Genomic DNA, 20055 nt, shown 5'->3' with positions numbered 1-20055 from the left:
ATAAAGTGAGATTGAGTACATTCTCAGAAGTAATGTAATTCAGGATATTGCAGAGTTTTCTTACCAAAATAACTAGTTTGGGTAACACCAAGTAGCTCAAGTTAAAATAAAATACTATGTGGCCTACAGATTATTTTTCCTGTGTCTCGTCTTGTACATACATGTAGGTGGCAATCATAGAAGAGCTCGTGATAGGTTATGAAACCTCTCTAAGAAGCTGCAGGTTATTTAACCCAAATGGTGAGTGCTGAGACTGTTGGGCTTCATGGAAGTAGTGCCTGGTTGTAAGCACTGTGTGTCCATTCAGAGGTGGGGAAATGGGAGTGAAGAAACAAAGGGGATGATGTGGGGTTTTTGTTTTTCCCCTAATGCAGAACCTTAGCTGTCAAATAGAAAGTCTCTATTCAAAATGTAGTCACTTGCTCTAAACTTTTTTCCTGGATCCGTGAATTTAGTCGTGTCTTTGCAGACTTGAGTTGAAGCATGCTATTTTCAAGATTTGAGTTTATCACTGTGCAGAAAACTGAGGTTTGGCAGCTGTGTCAAATCTGTTACTACAGAAATGCCAAACAAAAGGCAATATACTGATAGTACAATCTTCAAGGAAAAGTGTAGTTTTGGAGCTTTTGTTGTGGACTGTGTTTTGTGTTCCTGGAGGTTTTGCATATCTGACTGCCCTAAGCAAATAGTTGGAACAGAGTGCACCTGCTTTTGACCCCCAACTGCCTTTTCCTTAAAACCACAGAAGGAGAAGGATATACCTAGGTCTTGGATGGACTTAAAAGCTCATGTACGTACCGTACCTAAAGCCAGTAGTTTGAAAGCTCTCCTAGGTCTGATAGAGAGACAGAATTAATTTCAGTGGCTGTGCTTAGAGCATTTTACTTCTGGTATGTTGTTTTAGTAATAAACTGAACAAACAACTCCTCTCCATTTTGCTCCTGCCAGATGATGGTAAAGAAGAACCTCCAACCACTTTACTCTGGGTCCAGTATTACTTGGCTCAGCATTATGATAAAATTGGACTGCCATCCCTGGCTCTAGAATATATAAATGCTGCTATAGAAAGTACTCCCACTTTGATAGAACTCTTCCTTGTGAAGGCAAAAATTTATAAGGTAAGTTTGGCTTTATTCTTAGTGACCAAAGGTGATTTGTTTGTTAGGAATTGTAGTGAGTTTCTAGGTAAGGGTATTGTTAAGCTATTTGAGATGGGGTTTTCTGCTGCATATGAAAAAGCCACTATGTAGGTTTCTAACTCAGTAAAGGAGAAATGTGAATTCTTAGTTTAAAAATCACACTGATAAATTAAATTGAGTCTTTCATTTGTTCTTACCCCCTGTTTTTGTAGCTGCTTAAAACAATTTCTCAGGGTGCACTATGATACTGTGTCAGAATGGGATTATCCAAACTGATTCTTTAAGCATTTTCAGGAAAAACATTCAGTGCTAAAAGACCAGTAATTCCATAATGAGGAAAGATATTTAAAAGTCTAAAGAAAAACCTATTTATATCAAGCAGTGAGTAGATAAAACATGCGTGTTTTACAATTACTCAATCAACTTAAATTTCTGTCTTTATAGCATGCTGGAAATATTAAAGAAGCTGCAAGGTGGATGGATGAAGCTCAGGCTTTGGACACAGCAGACAGATTTATCAACTCCAAATGTGCAAAATATATGTTAAAAGCAAACTCCATTAAAGAAGCTGAAGAAATGTGTTCTAAGTTTACACGGGTTTGTTGCACTTTTCTAGAAGTCTTTGGAATAGTGTGGGCCTAATCCCTTGTGGAGTAACTTTTTTTAACTTTACAGTCAGCCTCACTGTCATATTTAAATTCTGTTTCAGAGCACCTATGGTTGCTTGCTTCAGTTATGGTAGACCATAGGAGGGTTTGAATTAATCTTGGATTAGCATGATGCCATAGGAATAAGTGAAAACTCTATAAAGCTTTGGTTTGGTTATTTTTGCTAGGTAGGAAAAATACAGCATGAATGTTGGGTTATGGAAATGGCACTATTTCATGCGTCACTTTCTGTCCCTGCTGTAGCCCCATTTGGATAGGTTTGATGGTCACACATAGTTACTTTTTAAAATGTACTACTTTGGTATTATTCTTTCATAACTGCAAGTCAAAACAGCTCAGTGAAGTCTCTCCAGACTATTTGTCAAATTCCAGTTTTGGAATACTGGCAGTGTCATTTGTGTGTTGTCTGTGGGAGACAGGCAGCAAGCTGTTGGGATCTACCTGCAAAAGTAAAGCCTTTTCTGTTTGTTTGTCCCATTTTCTCCTCTCTTAAAGAGCAGGAGAAACCTGGAATGCAAGGTAGGTTGAATGGAGAGAAGGGGGAATGGTATTTATGAAGGAAACCTGAAGGATCTTGTGAAATGAAGGCCATGTGGAGGCAGACATGAGGGGAGAGAAAGTTCTGTTTTATGTATGCTCAGTAGCTCCATGTGGGAGTTTTGATGCAAACCCATTATGAATTTAGGTTAATTTGACCTCCCTCAATGCCTTAAGCAGCTTTAAGATGATGTTAAAAGGAAGCATGCCAGTTACCCAAAACTGAACTTGAAAAATACTGAAAGAAATTGCTGAAGTTGCTCTTCACATTCTTATTTATTTCTATTTGATCTTATGTCTAGTGCTCAAATACAGGCTTCTTAATTAAAAAAAACACCAAAAATAATTAGAGGAGTCCTAGATTAAGCATACTGAAAATAGAACTGATACTTTTCCTCATTTTCAGTTGCCTAAGTCAGGCTGTTTTGAACACTGCCTTTCTCTTTCATTGCTAAGTTCTATGGATCTCTGCAAGTAAATATAAATGCCAGATTTGAAAGACGACTGTAATCCCGTTTTTTGAACCAGAAGGTGTCAAACTAAAGTGTTCCTTTTGCCATGCTTTACTTTCTAGTACTGATTGCATTAGAAATGATCATCTACTACTACTGTGAGGATGCTTAGCTCAATCAGCAGTTCTCTGAAAGATGCACATGGCAGTTTTAGTTGAGGGGGAAAAAAGTCCTGCAGGTGTTAGTGTCTTGTTGTGGGCTGGAACTTCTCTGTCATTTTTTCCATGCTGTTTGTATTTTTATATTAATCAACAAAGCTAGTCAATTTTAACTGTGGCATTTCCAACTTTCAAGACTCCAGTTCTGAGATTTAACATTCATTTCCTTTAACTGTGCTTTTAGTGAGGGCAAGATAAAAGAAATAGCAGCTGATGACTCCTATGAGATTTATTTTCTGTATAATGCTGTTTTTGTTTTTAGGAAGGAACCTCGGCAGTAGAGAACCTTAATGAAATGCAGTGCATGTGGTTTCAGACAGAGTGTGCACAGGCCTACAAGGCAATGAACAAATTTGGAGAAGCACTTAAGAAATGCCATGAAATTGAGAGAGTACGTATTCAGCTCAATGGCTTAGATTGGAAAACACTGGTTTAAGTTTGCTGTGCTGCTATGTCACTTTTCTGAGCAGTAAGGGTGCATTTCATGTAGCTTCAGGAGGGATTTCATGTTGGTTACTGGCAAGATTATATAGTTGCATTTCCTCCTAAAAGTGTAAACTGTGTTTTATGAACTCCTCCATTGTAAACTGTGTTTTATGAAAAGATTTTATAAAGTTACTTAAAGATCCAGACAAGAGGAGAAAACTGTCAAGAATAATCTTAGTTCTGGCAGTGTACATAAGAAATGGGTATTTAGATACAAACTAAGAGTATGTGCACTCTAAGTCCAAAAATAAGTGGATGAGCTGACAAGCCCATCCTTAAGTGAAGGACAGATCTCAGGTTACTATTAAGGCGCTGTTTTAGAGCTACACAATAAATGTTTAAAATATTACCAAAAATATTAACTGTCTTCCCCTTTTAAAAAAAGCTACAGTTTAAAATAAGCCATTGCAAAAATAAAGACATCTTAAAGTAGGAATTTTATTTAAAAGGGGGAACACTTGCACATTAAATGTTGATATCCATAGTGAGGCAAACAACAAAATTTGGATGCACAACTTTAAAAAGAAGCAGGTATGAATTTGGGGTTTTTTAAAGCACACTAAAGTCTAGAGAAAAGACCAGACAGCGGAGGGTGTAAAAGAAATGCTGAAAGAGCAGAACTTAGTAGGAAGCTGTGCCTCTTTGCAAATAGAGAGGCATTAGGGGATTTCAGCACTGCTGGTCTTCTGCAGGGAGGACTCAGCTCTAGAACATTCTGATTTGAAAAAAGTGATGTAAAATTTCCAAAGTAACCTGGTCTTGTGAAAGGTGTCCCTGCCTATGGCAGAGGGTTGGAAACAGATGACCTTCAAGGTCCCTTCCAATCCACACCAGTTTGTGATTTGCCAGGATTGTGTTTTATTTGCACAAATCCTTTAAATAAATTAGTGTAAGATTTTTTTGTATAAGAAACTATTAGTCTTATAAATTGTCTAAGGTACCAGAAGAGGTCAGCAAATGAAGTGATAACTTAAGCCACCAAAAAGAATATTTCTAAGCATTTAAGTCACTGTGTTTAATTTATTTATTGGATTAATTGAAGGTGTAGCAAAGTTCAACCACAAGATAAGCAAATGTGTTGAATTCAGAAACCATGAACAAAGCTTTTGTAAGAAAAAGCAGTGCCTTCTAAATCTTTTAGAGGGGCCAGTTATGCAAAGGGGCCAGTCTAGTTGATGAAATGTGTTCTGGTTTTCAGAAGCATTTTTATGTCATTCTTTGCACCTAAAGGATCTAAACTGTCTTAGAAAAAGTGGGGAAGCTGATCTCATGGATTTAATAGCTGATTCATGGCTGGGGAAACAGAGTAGGAGCAAATAATCAGCTCTTGCAAGAAAAGGAGTTTATCATGGAGATTACTAGGGCGTCTCTATAGAGTTTTCATTATTCCATCAATACATGATCACAGAAACAGACTGACAACTGCAAGGACAACACCTGCTCTGTCTCAGTACTAAATGATTAAGCAGCCCATGAAATAAAATGTTCAGCATTGTAGTCAGTGACAAATTCTCTGCCTATGCATAAGTAGTAAAAGGTCCTACAATATTGCTACTCAGGAATCCTAAAAACTATTAAAGATAATGCTGCAAAAACTTACATGCAGGTGTGGAGCAGCAGTGGAAAGGACACGTGAGGAATTAAAACTCGAGAAGAAGTGCTTTTCTTCCATTATATAAATCTGTCACAGTGTTCACATCTGAGTGTCACATCTTAAAAATGTGTTAGTAAGTCACCAGCTGGGGTAGCTTCCAAAGGAAGAGACCTCAATTAGCTTGTTGTGCTTACTCTTCTATCCTGAGCTTTGACAAACTCAGCTGAGTTTAGGGTAAATTTATATGAGATGTTAAGTACTTGGAGAAGCTCAAGAGGGGAATGACTTTTTTACTGCTTCTTAAACAAAGACAAAGGGACATTAGATGGTTTGGAAAGCAGATCTTGAACAAAAGAAAGCACTTTCTCATGTCTGATTTAAGAGTGAGATTCATTGCCATAGTATTTAGTAGAAATCAGAATTAATTTTTTTGAATTAAAAAAACCAGAGCAGTTCAAGGAAGAAAAACTTCTCAAATGATGTTTAAGTGCAACAACTTTAAAACATTTGTCTGTTAAACTGGAAATTCTCAGAGGTAGTTACTTGTAAGACACTGAAATTGATGTATTTTTGTTCTGGGCTAAGATGCCTTCTGTTGGTCTCATCATGACTTCATTTTTGGAGGGTTTTGTCAACGTTTGTAATAGTTAGGTTGTATTTGTCAAACAGTAGGCTTTTATTAAATGATTATTTTGAAAGTGCAGGTTAGTATCTCATTGTTAATATTTGCTAACAAATGTTATGTTACATTGTGACAGCACTTTGTAGAAATCACGGATGACCAGTTCGACTTCCACACCTACTGCATGAGGAAGATCACCCTCAGGTCTTATGTGGATTTGTTAAAACTAGAAGATGTGCTTCGACAACACCCCTTCTACTTCAAAGCAGCACGCATTGCCATAGAGATCTACTTGAAACTTCATGATAATCCCCTAACAGATGAGAATAAAGAGCACGAGGCTGACACAGGTATTCAACCCTCAGGGTTTATTCATCGTGCAGTTTCACTAATTAGTGGGTATTTTAGGTAGGTCTGTGATAGCAAAAAACAAAGTAGGCAAATTGCAGCTTGGACTGCATGGTAAAGTAGATGTTCTGCTGGAAATTAAACTGATGTCTGCTTTATTGTGGTTATTGCAAAGCAATGATGGGTTTGTAGTGAGAGTTGTAGTTCTTAAGTAAAAATATTTGTGTTACAGAATGACTGCAAAAACATGAATTCTTATGTTGGTTGGTCCATGGAACAGGAGATTGAAGCAGATGTGCTTGGTAGTAACTTTTCTAAGCGTTTTATCAGTGTGCAGAAATTTCTCTTGGTAGCAACTTAAATTTTATCATCTCTTTCTTCTGATGTAAAAATAATGTTTAAATAATCTATTTTTTTTTTCTCACATTTCTGATTTGAGAGCAGCTTAAGCAGTTATGGCTTGGGGCATCTCACATGGTACTAATAGAGGATCCTTCATGAGAGAATCCTTTAAGAGGAATTTGTAAAGTTTTAGTACTTTTCATGTCATTTTACTGTTATTTTAATTTCTGTCCCTTGATTCCACTAAGGAACTTGTGGATTATGAAGCATCAGCATAGACTATAAAACAACCTATCCATAGTAAATAAGCTTTTACAAAGGTGATGAGAGCACTGCTTGTTAGTAGATATAGTTTAAAACATGTTGGTGATGCTGTCTGACATCTGCTTGATGCTGTTAATTGTGAGACATCAGTGTTGTGTGGTTTTGTCCTTTGTGTGTGTGCAGCAAACATGTCTGACAAGGAGCTAAAGAAGCTACGAAATAAGCAGAGAAGAGCCCAGAAGAAAGCACAACTGGAGGAGGAGAAGAAAAATGCTGAGAAGGAGAAGCAACAGAGGAATCAGAAAAAGAAGAAGGATGATGATGATGAAGAAATTGGAGGACCGAAAGAGGAACTGATCCCTGAGAAACTGGCAAAGGTGCTTACCAATGTAATAATAAAGTCTTAGGAATTTCTAGAAAAATTGCAGTAAGCACACATAAAACTTAAAAGCCATTCAAATCACTTGTAAATTTTTTTTGGATGGCATCTCTTGACAGGCAGTGTTTTAAAAATAATTCCTTTCAAGGGCTAGTTGGTTAGATACAGTGTCAGTAGTGTGGAAATCGCAGTTTTTGTGCCTAGTTCTCAAAGGCCATAATTGAAGTCATAAACATTTGCTACATGTGGAATTATCTCCATATGTCTGCTGCACTACCTTGTTGATTGTGCCCTATTTCTAGCTGGTTGTGTGGAAGTCTTTCTATCCTGTCTGTAAGGTGATTATTGTTCATTCTTTTATACCCCCTGATATGCTTTTCTGTTTCATTTCTTTATTCTGTTCACATAGTCTGTCCAAGAGGAGACCCTGAAGCACTGAATGCTTTAATGAGATTTGTTTGCACAAACAAACGTTTTGAATAAAACACGTTTTGAAACAAACATGTTTTGAATGGGGGGAAAAAAGAATAAAGAAGCTGTAGTAGTAAATAGTAGACTAGACTGAGATGTATTTAGAGATCTGGATTAAGAACTATAGAGAGCTGTAAAAGGGAGGTGACTCAGAAGACTCTTCCTTTAGCAGAAATTATGTCTGTAAGGAGCAGGAAAACACTCAAAAAATGTAAGGGAAAGATAAGAAAATTATAGAGACTGGAAAAATTACTTACAGCAATAGTAGTATAGATTGCAAGTCTTAATAGATCCAGTATTCTGGATCTATATTCATACTATTCACACTGAAGTGAGTTGTATTTGCTCTTGAAGGGATATTTGAAAGTTGAGTCAGTGAACTTCACTCTGTAGCCAAGAAACAAGTGACTTAAACTTGACTAGTTATTAAGAATATGGCTGGTATTTCCATTGTGTAGTTCACTGGTTGCAAGAAGCAGAACTAACTGCAATGCTAGTCAAGATGGAAATGCAGCTGCATTTATTGAAATTGAGTTCTGTAGTACAGAGATGTCATGAAAAATGTAGCCAGTCCCCAAGATTATAAGGAACAGTTGCAGCTGTGTAATGCATTTCTTTGGCAAATCTAGTTATGTCTGTAATATACAGATGTGAATCTAATATGATTCCAAATTCTATATCACAGTATTGTATTGTGATATTGGCCAGGACTGTCACTGTGACCTGGCAGCTTTTAGGACCCTGTCTGAAGCTCACATGAGCAGGATGTCATGGGTGTTTATCAGTCATTTACCTCAGGCCCATGTATGTAGTTTGGTGTGGGTAGCCACACTGCCCTTTCCAGTGCAGGTTCAGCTCCAGGGGTGTTCACTACTGGTGTGTGATAGAAGGAAAAGAATTGTATCTCTATAGCAGAATGTGCTTTGTAGCCATCAGAAAGCAAATATTTTGGACTTTTTAGTCTGTGTTTAGACATTGAGTAGAAGCTGCAGAATTTGTAACAGAAGAGATTCTAAGCGTCTTCTGCACTGCCTTAGGAGAGTAACTCTCTGATGTGACTCAGCAATAGCTGGGTTTTGTTGTTGTATTTACTAGGTTTCAACTTTGACTTAGGTGTGTCACTTCCTTGAATCTGTAGGTTGAAGCACCTTTGGAAGAAGCCATTAAATTTTTAACACCCTTGAAGAATTTAGTGAAGAACAAAATAGAGACTCATCTTTTTGCCTTTGAGATTTATTTTCGAAAAGGTAAGTGAGAGCACTTAATGAAGGCAAGCAATTTGTGAATGGTAAAGGTGTATATTGGAACTTAAGCAGCAATTACTGATGAGGTGTGAGGAGCCCATCCCTGTCACGGCTCAGAACTTTTCACTGGACCAGCACTCCAGCAGTGAGCAGTATGTGCAAACCAGAGTTTGAACATTTGGTGATTATCCACTTAATTCACTGGTTAAAAAGATGCATGTTATTAAAAATGGCTTTTGCAGCACACTCAGCTGTAAATTCTTCTGATCATTCTAATTTCAAACACTAAATACTCTTGTAACACAGTGCAGTGGTTTCCTGCCACAGGTTTTTGAACACTTGTCAACACTTGGTTTTTCTTTCCAGAGAAGTTCCTTCTGATGCTTCAGTCTGTGAAGAGAGCCTTTGCCATTGATTCCAGTCATCCTTGGCTCCACGAGTGCATGATTCATCTCTTCAGCAGTGGTATGTGTCTGTTTGGTAGGACTCCACCTGTGCACACTGCCAGGTGATGCCAAACCTGCAGTCATTGGTTTTTAGCACAATTAATTCAAAATATTTAAAGCATGTATTAGAAAACTGATTCATGCTAAAATTTAAGTATGGTTATTATGATTGCATCTGTATTTAGGAGTCATTCCAGTATTGTTAAGAGTTTTTGAGACTGTGAGCAGTATGTGAAGCCTGAGAGAGAGAGACAGTGAAGAAATGGAAATTGCAGTGAGGAATGGGACTTTTCTGTTGACAGCCTGTGTCAGCATGCAAGGAGAGGGCTTAGAATTCTGTCCTTACTGGTGAAAGTTGGAAGAATTCTCTCCCTGCCCCAAAGGTCACCCTTTCTGATGGAGGCTGCAGAGTAGACTCATTTAGGAACAGACCTGTATGACCTCAACCTCTGAGCCTAATAGGTTTTAATTAGTAAGCGGGGGAGAGTATATTAATGTAAAAAAGCTCTGACTTGTTCTAGGCATCAGGTGAGTGCCACAGTTAAGCTTCTTCTAACACATCCAGTATTTACCTGATCTAATTTCATGCATCTTCCTTTGAGATACTTTCCAATTATATTAATAATGTAAACATGAAAAATGCCAAAATAAATACATAAATTGTATTTTGTTGTGATTACCTGTGCTCACCTCAACTTCTTTTTTTCCAACAGTATCTGAAAGTAAGGATCTGCCTGATGCTGTTAGAACAGTGTTAAACCAAGAAATGAATCGGCTTTTTGGAGCAACTAATCCAAAGAACTTCAATGAAGCTTTCCTTAAAAGGAACTATGACTCACTGCCACATAGGTTATCAGGTACTTTGCCCTTTTCCTTGTTCTGCCTGGTACATTTCCTGTGCTTCTCTGGCAGTGGTATCTCAGTATCAGCCCCAGTGATGTAACAATCACTCCTTTCCTCTGGAGTGCTTTCTTCTCTGTTTGTGTTTTTCTGACAACATGATTGCCAGGTTGTCTGTGGTTTTCCTTAATTTTCTTTGTGCTGCTGAAGTGGGAATGTGGGGACCTCTGCCCTGTTGTTTCTAATGTGTGCAGAATGTTTGTTTTAATGCTTTGTTTGGAGCTTCCCTTCTACCTGTGTAGGTATCATGCTTTATGCTCCAAGCTGGTTCCATTTGGAACTACTGCTGGAGAGTTCAGTCTCCCCTCTTCCTCATGTTATCCCTATTTTATGTTTGTGTATAAGATGATTTTGGTCATCCACTGGGTGATGAATCTTTCTTTTCCTCCTGTAGCTGCCAAAATGATGTACTACTTAGATCCTTCCAGTCAGAAAAGGGCAGTGGAACTGGCAATGACCCTGGATGAATCCCTTATTAACAGAAATCTTCAGGTAACGTATTTATAAATTGTAGACAACTTCTGTTGTATCTGTGGAAGCTTTAAGCAAAATATGGAGGTAAGAGGAAGCTGAAGTCATTGCTGTGCCTTATCATAACACACAAGAAGGTTGAGTTGTGAAAGAAAGGGATGTCAGGTTCACCTGAACCGAAATATTTAATATCCTTTTTGCACATTTAAATTAACTTAGTTTTGTGATAATAGGAAAATAGCAGCAGTGGAAGCCCATATTATTGCTACAGGTAATGGGAAAATGTATTAAACTTGAGAGAATTCACAGGGCAAAAGAAAAGGTAGTAGTTTGTCTGAGCTTTGGCTGCCACACAGGCAACTGCTCACAAGAGAAGGAGTGGCACAGACTCTGGGAAGGCTTTCCATGGCCAGCTTCCTGCAAGTTGTGGGAATTACCATAAGCTTAATAAAAGCTGCATGTGCCCAGTTATGCCTTAGCATGTAGTTAAGTGAAAAGCTCACCAGTGAGTCTTTGCTTCAATCTGGTGGTCATGGAATAATCTCCCTTTGACACTGCCTTTAGCATTTTTCATAAACTTGTCTTGTTTGGGTATTGGTTTTTGGATGATTCGAGTTTTCTTTCTGTTTGAGTGGTCTCAAAGAGTTTAATCTAGATTATAAGTAGATTTAGCAAACAAAAATTAATTTGCCTTCTATTGGCTGGGCTTTGCCTGTGAGTGGAATTCTGGGAATTGGACTGGGGAAAGATGAAGTGTGACCAAAACTGCTTGGTTGTGCATTGTGATACAACTGAAAGTGTTGACTTTAAGCGTGTTTGGTGCCAACATGAAGGAAGGGTTGGACTTCTTCTGAACTTGTAGATGAGAAATTCAGAGCGCCCTAAAAGTGGAGGAGGATCTAAAGGAGTCTAGGTGTTTGTTGAAAGGCATTTTTGTGTGCAAAGAGATCAAATTTATTACATTTCATTGTATAAAGACCAGGTGTCTCAGGGCACGCTGCAGCTGTAAAACCAGATATATTTCACCTTTGGTGGATGCCAGTGCTACGAAGAGCAAAACAGGTCCTTGAGGAGAGCTCCACAACCCTTCAGCAGGAGGACAGAGCAGTTAATCCCAGTCCATAGAAGAAACAAAAATTGTACTAAATGTCAGAGGAGCAGGAGAAGGCTGCCTGGCTGTGCTAATGCCTGCACACAGCCATGGGCAGGTGTTAAATGCTGCCAGGCTTTAAGTGGAGCTCACTAGGTTGGTTTCTCATGGTTGGAATGCAGGCTGCAAAAAGTTACGCAGGAAATCTCCTTTTTCTCTTCTAAATCATTAACTAAAATCTGAAAAACGTGGTAATACCAGAGTAATTTGATGTGTTTGAAAGGTATGTTATGTGTTGCTGCAGTGGTCAGTGTGTCCCAGGAATGGTGGGGTTCTTGGTTGTCAGTTGGCAAGAATGGGTTTTTCTTAGGAAAATAAGAAACAGGTGACAAATTAGTATTTCATTTTACAGTCAATATTTCTAGCTCTGTTTTAGATCCCTTTTTAAAGTGCATTCTTTCAAATCAGACTACATTGGTATTTCATGCTGTGTTTAGTTAGAATGTCATTTGATGAAAGGTGTGTGGCCTTTTGAGCAGGTCTGTGTCAGAAATACTGTTTTAAATGTGTCTTGGGAAATTATTCTTATCTGAGAGAGCAGAACTGCTCTTTGAAACCTGTGTTGTGAGTGTTCAGCTGAATGTTTAAGAAGCCATAACACTTGTTTATTTTTCTCTTTAATTAGACTTGTATGGAGGTATTAGAAGCTTTATGTGACGGTAGCCTTGGAGACTGTAAAGAAGCATCTGAAACTTACAGAGCAAATTGTCATAAGCTTTTCCCTTATGCTTTGGCTTTCATGCCCCCTGGATATGAAGAGGATATGAAGATCACAGTTAATGGAGATAGTTCTGCAGAACCTGAAGAACTGGCCAATGAAATATGAACAACTTTATTGCAAAAAAATGACGTTGGACCATATCTGGTGTATAATATTTTTGTCACGCACCTGCTGAATTGTTCTAACTTACACAAAGAACAGAAGGAAAAAAACCCCGTTGCCTTCAAATAGTTTTACTTTTTTTTTATCCTGCTGACAAAGTATATATATAAAATATCTAACATATTACTGGTTATAGATTGTTTGGTTTCTTAAAAATTAAAAGCTGCTAAAATTGAAAAAAAGGAAAAAATAAACAACCCTTTTCCTCACCTACCCACCCATGTTTTTAAACTAATTTATATGAGACCTGGAGGTGTATAGCCCTCAGAGCAGGTGTGTGGCAGAAATATTAAATTTAAATTTGTCTTGTGAGATTACTGTTATCTCAGACAGCAAAACTGCTGTTTTAGCACTGGATTCTTTCACTGAGCACAAAGAGTTGATGGGGCTTTAGCATCTGACTGATTTTGATACGGGGGATGATTGTGTCCATAGGAAGTATGCAATGTGAATCAGAATATAGAGAAACCCGCAACGTACTTGTTACGTTGGGGTGCTTGGACATACGGATATCAACCAGAATTAAGAAACATAGTGTGTTCAATAAGCTTGTTGTGTCTCTGAAATTCACTGTACACGATCAGTTCGGTGTTCTTGCACCACAGTTTTTACCTGAAGGAAGGAACCAGTTACAATGGTCTCTCTTGGAATTAAACTCGGGGTGGGGAGGGGAGAATCAGCATTGCTGTTCTTGAGATGAACCTATCGGCATAGGTTGGCCAAACTTTTTAAAACTGTAATGCAAGAACCAAATAAAATTATGCACTGTGATGTGGCACCAATTAGAAAGATCGCATGCATTTTTCACGTAGAGTGAAAACAAAATGAGAACATACTATGGCTTGAAGTTGCAAAGAGGAAAACTCCTGACTACCATTTTGACTGATCAAGAGACTAATAGATTAAAACCTCAGCAGGCCTTGTTCACGTTATGCAGAAAAAAATAAAAGTGCTGCAGTTTAGATACCTCTGGAACTTTTCCACAGTGTCACAGGTTTGTAATACTTGAAGCCCTACATTTCTAAGAATATATTTCTTGCTCAGTTGTTTCAGGCAAGCCCAAGACTTTGTAACTTTTAAGGGGCCCAAGATTTTTTTTTCAATAACAGACCAGCTTCTTATTCCTGCAGTTACAGATGTAATTTCCTTTGTCAAACATAAGGTACCAAATATAATGCAATAAAACCTTTTGAAAAACACCTGTGTGAATATTCCAACCGATCTGTGTTGTACTTGGACAGTGAATGGGTTTGCTGGAGTGCAGCTCAGGGCTGGCTCACTGTGCTGTCCAGTCATGCTAACAGTGTCACTGCTGACGATGGGTGGTCATTGAGTATAAAGTGCAAATGCATCTGTGTAAATACTGAATGTCTGGGAAGTCCTATAACAAAATGCTTTGCTACTCGGCTTCTAAGTTCCACCAGTGTTTCAAAGTCAAGCTTCAGTCTATAAGTCTACTGTGTTAATAATATAGATAAGTACTCAAATGTTTTCTTTTGTAGGCTCATCATATAAAACAGAGCAGAAATAAACTACAGCTTACAAAGTGAGTGCCTTCTTTGCTGCAGGAGTTCAGTTACAGAGTATCTGTTTTGTGGATACACAGCCTTCCTCTTCCACATAGTGGAATTCAGTGATTGACATGTACAGTTAAGAGATCCTGGAGGACTTGCTGGGGTTTGTAGATTCCTAAGTGTCAGAACAACAGGCTTTTCTTCATTGTGTCTTCATCTCCCCTTCTTTTCATGGCTAGCCTATCCTGGTGTATGTTTGCAGTATAGTTCCCATCACGAGTGTGGGTTGCTGTATTTGTATATTTACCTGCTGGGCTTTTAGGGACTGGAATACCAACAGAGCCTTTAACTGACTTGAGTACTGATGTCTTGATCTCAGTGGTTTCTGCAGCCTGAGGTACTTGGACTGCATGTCTTCTGCAACTCCTGGAGATGGTTCAGTCTTGCCTACACAAGCTGTGAGATTTTGGCCTTGCCTCTTGAGTATTGCTGCCCATTTCTCGGCTGCTGGAGGCAGATGAGTGCTCACTCGCAACAGATTGTGAATTGCATCAAGCAAATGCTTTTTTTTCCAGATACTAGGGGTTTTGGGTGCTGCCTATAAATGGGATTATTTCTTTTTCAATGCCTGTTTTTGGGTTGAAATGAATGAACTAAAAGCTGGAAGTTACTCGTTGTCTTTAATTGTGCAAATGGGGAAAAGGATGCTTCAGTGGGCCTTCCAGAAGTCCTCATCTACACATCTATTTTGATTTTCCCAAAGACACTTCATAGCCTTGCTGAAAGGCATGCACACTGCTTCAGAGATGGTGCTTTTGGATTAAAGAGGGTACTCATCCCCTTCCAGAAGACTGCAAGCCCAGGACAGAAAACTAAGCCAAGAGTTTGCCTGAAAATGGAGGTTCTTTAACTGGCAAAGAAATTGTTATTCCTTCATCTTCACATCTGTTCTGTTAGATGCAAGACTGACTTCTGAGGAAGAGCTTTTGGAGCTGGAAATGAAGTTGAGATCCAGTGCACTAAGTCTTCTTTGGTAGCACAGAGTGCTGTGCTGCAGTGGAAGCTTTCCTTTGTGTGCTGAGATCCAAAATTGTAATCACTGGTGCTGGGCTGCCAGAGCAGGGGAGCAGGGAGTGCAGTTGTGGTCAGTGACCTAGAGCATTGGCATGACACAATTTAGTTTGATTCTTCATTATTTTCACTGGAGAAGGAAAATGTCACCATCAGTGGAGCCACTGGTGATGACACACGATACGGGTATCTTTCCTGGGTACGAAAAAATTTCTGACATTAAATTTTGCCTAGATAAGAGAAGATGGTGCACACTGCATGAAGCAGTGCCAGAGTTATTCATGGGCTTAAATTGTAGGGAACTGGAAGTTGTGGTTTTCCCTGTGATGGTAGGTGAGGTACTTGCTTCCTCCATGTAGAGAGCAAAGCATGCAGGTGCATGTGTGAACAAGCAGGTAAAATAGCCTCAAAATTACCTATTCAGTAATTAATTGCTTTGCATATTAAATGCCTTGAAATCTATATTTAACCTTTTTTTTTTGTTGTTGGCAGGGTTCTTAATATTTGCATGTTTATAGGGGGAAGGCTTGTCCTGATGTGTGCTGTCTCAGCCAGAACAGAGGGAAGTTTGTCACCCAGATTTTCCCCTAGCATGGGGAGCAAATTCACATTTCCCAGGGAGCTCTCTAGGGCTAGATAAGGTGTTTATGATCAGCCTGTTACATCTTCCTTTAGCATTAGGGTTTGCAAGGTTTGGAGGTGCTGCAGCCATAAGATTGGACTCGGAAAGTTGGTATAGAAACTCAGAGATTGAATTATATTTTCCCTGAAAGAAAACACCCATGAGGGCAGGGGGAGATCAGGCCTGAGGAGCCAGAGGTGCAACCACCAGTATCATGTGAGCAAGATGAACAAGAAGAATTAAGGTGTCTGTCTAATGGGATGCCTTTGGGGTTGGAGCAATGGTGCCATCATTCCTGCAGCATTCCCATGTTGTTGCCACAGTTCTGTTTTAGACATGTACTACTAATGCAAATAAAACCACTTGATACCATCACCCAGCTCAATAGACCCAGATAAAAATTGTATTTTCCCCTTTTTGTGATTGCTTTAACTGTTTTTCTAAGTGTTCTGTACAAGGTATGTAGCTAGCTTTGAAATCTTTTCCCCTAAGGAATTTTGCTTTACAAATGCCATTTTTACTGAAGTGTAATGTAAAACAGCTTGAACTGTGTGGAAGTCAGAGTTACACTCGTGTGGTCATGCAGTGCTTTGGGGTCCTGTGAAGGAAAATGGTGCAAATGTAGTGTAATTAGAGGCGGTTGTGTCAGTAATTGATTCGAGCCATCTGTACGCTCATGCATGAAAGGTCAGGTTCCAGCTGGAAGAAAGTGGTTGCTGAGCCTGAGGAAAGGCTTTTGCTTCCACGAGCCTTCCAGTAATCAGCTGTCCTGGGATGAAGCGAGGCACAAAGGGTGTATGATTTTACAAAACTTCTGGCCATCCCATCGTGATTCTGTTTCCTGGAAATGAAAGCTCCAATCTACAAACACTAATTTTAATGGCTGTGTTGGGCAGAGACTTTCCCAGAGCATGCAGCCAGCAGTGGGAATGGCAAGGAGCAACTGATAGAAATTCCATTTTAGATTAAATATAAAATGGCTTTTTTATTGCTAGGAAGATAACTGGAGCTGTAAATACTATAAATGCAGTCTTCCCATGCCAAGGAAGCTGTGAATGTGTATTCTGGAGTGGTACAAGCAAAAGCAGTATTATGTTCACAAATACCAGTTTTGTGTGTTAATCTCCATGCAAATTGTGGCAGAAAACTGGAAGGACAAAAATTGTACACTTTACAAGAGACACTATCAAAGAGTTTGTAATATTGCAAGAGAAATATTGCTACAAAGTCCAAAGCATCTTAGAATAGCTTCCCTAAGATGTTTTAATTAAAAGTGTTAAACCTGCTAACTGTTCATAATGAAAGACAAAGAAGTACCTTGACAAAATATTTCTGCCTGGCACTGCCCATTCAATATCTACCTCTACTAGTCCTAGTCTAGTTTGGCTACTGCATAATTTTAGCCATTTAGCATCAAACATATGAAAAAGTGTCATTTACCTGGTTGGTGAATGTATGATGAGGGACAACATTTAGTTTTAAACTGTAATGCAATAAACCACAAAGTTAGTGATTAAATCCTGTTGTTGGTTCAGTGCAGCAGCATATTTATTGCTTCATTGCTGATCCGTTCAAAACAATCTTAATTCTGAACTCCACCAAGTTACTTGCAATTGTACTGGGATTTGCTTTCCCTTCCAGCCTTCCTAACTGGTTCACAATGTTGTACTGTGTTTTTACGCTCTTCTCTGGTGGTAGCAAATTTCAAAACTAGCAGGAAGTCAATCAAAGAATAAAAATGCTGAGTTCTGTTTGTAAATGAGTGCCAGTGTTTCCTTATAGGGTTCAGCGTCCTCCTTGGCTGCCCCACCAGCTCTGTGGTAAAGGATCCCTCTGCCGGCGCCCTTCATCCCCTTGTCTTCCTCCGGGCTGATGGGCTGTTCATGGGGGTGCAGCTCTCCAAAAGGAAAAACAGGTCTGTAGGAAAAGGCTGTGACTCCCTTCGGAGCCAGGCTGGGAAAGAACCACCTTGGTAAGGAGCTGTCTGTCCTAGCCCAGAAACAAACTGTATGTACAACAAAAAACCATCCTTTGATCCTTGAGTCTGCTAAGAGCCAATGTGGGATTTGAATAAATGGGTGTTCAGAGGCAGGCTGAAGGAAGAAGCATTTGCTGTTTTCCTCAGATATAATTTTGGGGGATTAAAAAAAATAAGGCTTCTCTTCCCCACCCATAAGCCCTCCTGCTCCCACAGTTTTCCTGATTCACTATGTCCCAGAGTATCTTGTGATTTTAATCAATTACCATGCAAAATAATATGATGATGCTGCCAAATTGTAGTAAAAGTAGCTAAGCAGTCTGCTGATACTGCAGTACAGGAACCTACAGTGTGTTGTGCACCTGGCATTTCAGATTACCTAGAGAAAAAAGTTTGTTAATTACTGTGTGTAATGAATGGCAGCTCTGATGAACCCTGCCTGCAGGGAAGGGGGGTGTGATACTGAAGTAAGGGCAGCAATATCCTCACATTGACCCCTCTGGATGGGAAAGGGGGGCTTGCTGCAGGAAGGGCTCCTTCTGTGCCCTCCTGAAAACCACCACCCCTAAAAAACAGCATCCCTTCCTTATCCATGCCCTCATAACTTCATTGTTCTTCTGTGGGAGGGAAAGGGCATTTGTGCTGGGAAACTGCCTGCCTTGAACTTGTCGTAATTGGAAACTGCCCCCTTCCATTCCTTTTCCTCACTGGAATCATCAAACATTCACAGTTCTGCATCTCACTTCACTTGCAGTATTAGTCAAATATCTCAGTGAAACGTAACTGTTTGAGCTGGGGAAAAAACCCCAATCTTTGCTTTATTGAAGAGTGAAATTGTTTGTCCTTTTGAATTCTTGTTTTGTCCCTTGATGAGCACCTTTTCACCATGTCCTTTATGTTCTGTTTAGGCACTGCAGGACCCTGCTGGCACCAAAACCATCCTGTCTTTTCTAAATTATTGACAGGTACACAAATTGCATAGAAGCTATGTGAAAAACGTATGGTGACCTAAATTTACCTAAATGGAGGGAAATCCTTGTGCTGCAGCTAAGCTGAAGCTGAGAAGGCACAATGAGCTCAGAGCCAGGCTGCAGGCACTGGCTGTTGCCAAGTGTTAAGAAGAGAGAAAAGACTGAGGCCACTGGAATAAGTAATAAACAAGAAGTATTTATCCTTATTTATAAGGATTACATTCTGAATAGCGTAAAAAAGTGTATAAATCTCATATCTGAAAGGACATCTTAGCAAACCACCAGGAAAATAAGCTTGTGTCTCATACCTATGCATACTCCCAGATGCATGGGCCCCATCTGTTTTGGAGATTTTTTTTTTCTTTTTCTACATACATTATAAATTGTTCTTCCTGGTGTGATCACAGCATCTTCAATAGCACAAATACATCCCAGTATTTACTTTTGAAAATTCCCCCATCCTGGGATCTCTGGGAGCAGCTGTCTGGGACTTGGGGGCTGCCTGGGTGAAACTGTGAGGCTCAAATGTATTTTTATTCAATGTTTTAGTTGAAATCACAGTAGGACTAGGCCCTGCATTACAAGAGTGAGCCTGGGAAAAGAAGGAAAGCTTATTCTTGCAGAAATGAGTAACAAAACCACACCCTGAATAAGGGTGTGGAAGTGAGTACAAAAGGCACATTCTGGCAGCTGGCAGTAAAGCAGCTGTGTCAAAACTTCATTTCAGGTGGGACATTTGTGATTTCAACAGGGTGTGTTAACACTTGCTTTTTCAGTCTGGCATACACGGTCAGAACCCCATCTTCCCAAGAAGCCGATCTGTGCTGCTTCAACATTTCTGCCATCCGTATTTTGTCACAAAGGAACGTGTTAGGGGGGTAAAACTCTCCCTGAAACTGCAGAGTCAGGTCTTGCAATAGCAGAACTTTTCCTTGCAAAAGCACAGGACTTTTTCTGGCAAAGATAGAGCATGTGAAGCCTCACACCAAAGCCCCACAAGACGTCTGAAGTCAGAGATACAATATCTCTGCAAAACTTTAAACAAAGCTTTAAAGAGACTCTAAAACCGTTTTTAAACTATTTGTCATTAAACCACCTAGAAACTTTTTGATCAGAGAAAAACCAAGTGAATGAGACAGCCTTAGACTTACCTTTCCCCCCCTAATTTGTTCCTTAACTTAGGATCTAGTACAGGCAATTTTTAGATATTAAACACTCTGCATTTTCATGGGACCAACAGGTTAAAATATTCCTTCAGGAGAAAACAGAAATAACTATTCTTGAA

At 39.3% G+C, this 20055-nt stretch overlaps 1 protein-coding gene and 1 long non-coding RNA gene across 2 annotated transcripts in view; one reads left to right on the top strand and one right to left on the bottom strand.

Annotated features, from left to right (window-relative positions):
- Positions 1-13813, top strand: part of NAA15 (N-alpha-acetyltransferase 15, NatA auxiliary subunit) — a 35060-nt gene extending 21247 nt beyond the window's left edge. The window contains exons 10-20 of the mRNA XM_005492170.4: positions 168-240; positions 949-1118; positions 1584-1736; positions 3277-3405; positions 5853-6066; positions 6854-7047; positions 8659-8767; positions 9131-9229; positions 9924-10067; positions 10505-10602; positions 12357-13813. Coding sequence (XP_005492227.1) covers positions 168-240; positions 949-1118; positions 1584-1736; positions 3277-3405; positions 5853-6066; positions 6854-7047; positions 8659-8767; positions 9131-9229; positions 9924-10067; positions 10505-10602; positions 12357-12557 — 1584 coding nt within the window. The 3' untranslated portion in view covers positions 12558-13813. The remainder of the gene's footprint in view (positions 1-167; positions 241-948; positions 1119-1583; positions 1737-3276; positions 3406-5852; positions 6067-6853; positions 7048-8658; positions 8768-9130; positions 9230-9923; positions 10068-10504; positions 10603-12356) is intronic.
- The window catches only part of LOC113459911 (uncharacterized), a 38923-nt gene that overhangs the window by 17749 nt on the left and 1119 nt on the right, over positions 1-20055 (bottom strand). The gene's annotated exons all lie outside the window — the stretch shown is intronic.

This window comes from Zonotrichia albicollis, chromosome 5 (assembly GCF_047830755.1).
Source record: "Zonotrichia albicollis isolate bZonAlb1 chromosome 5, bZonAlb1.hap1, whole genome shotgun sequence".
NCBI lineage: Eukaryota > Metazoa > Chordata > Aves > Passeriformes > Passerellidae > Zonotrichia > Zonotrichia albicollis.
The sequence above is the reverse complement of the archived record's forward strand: the minus strand, read 5'-3'. Positions and strand labels throughout refer to the sequence as shown.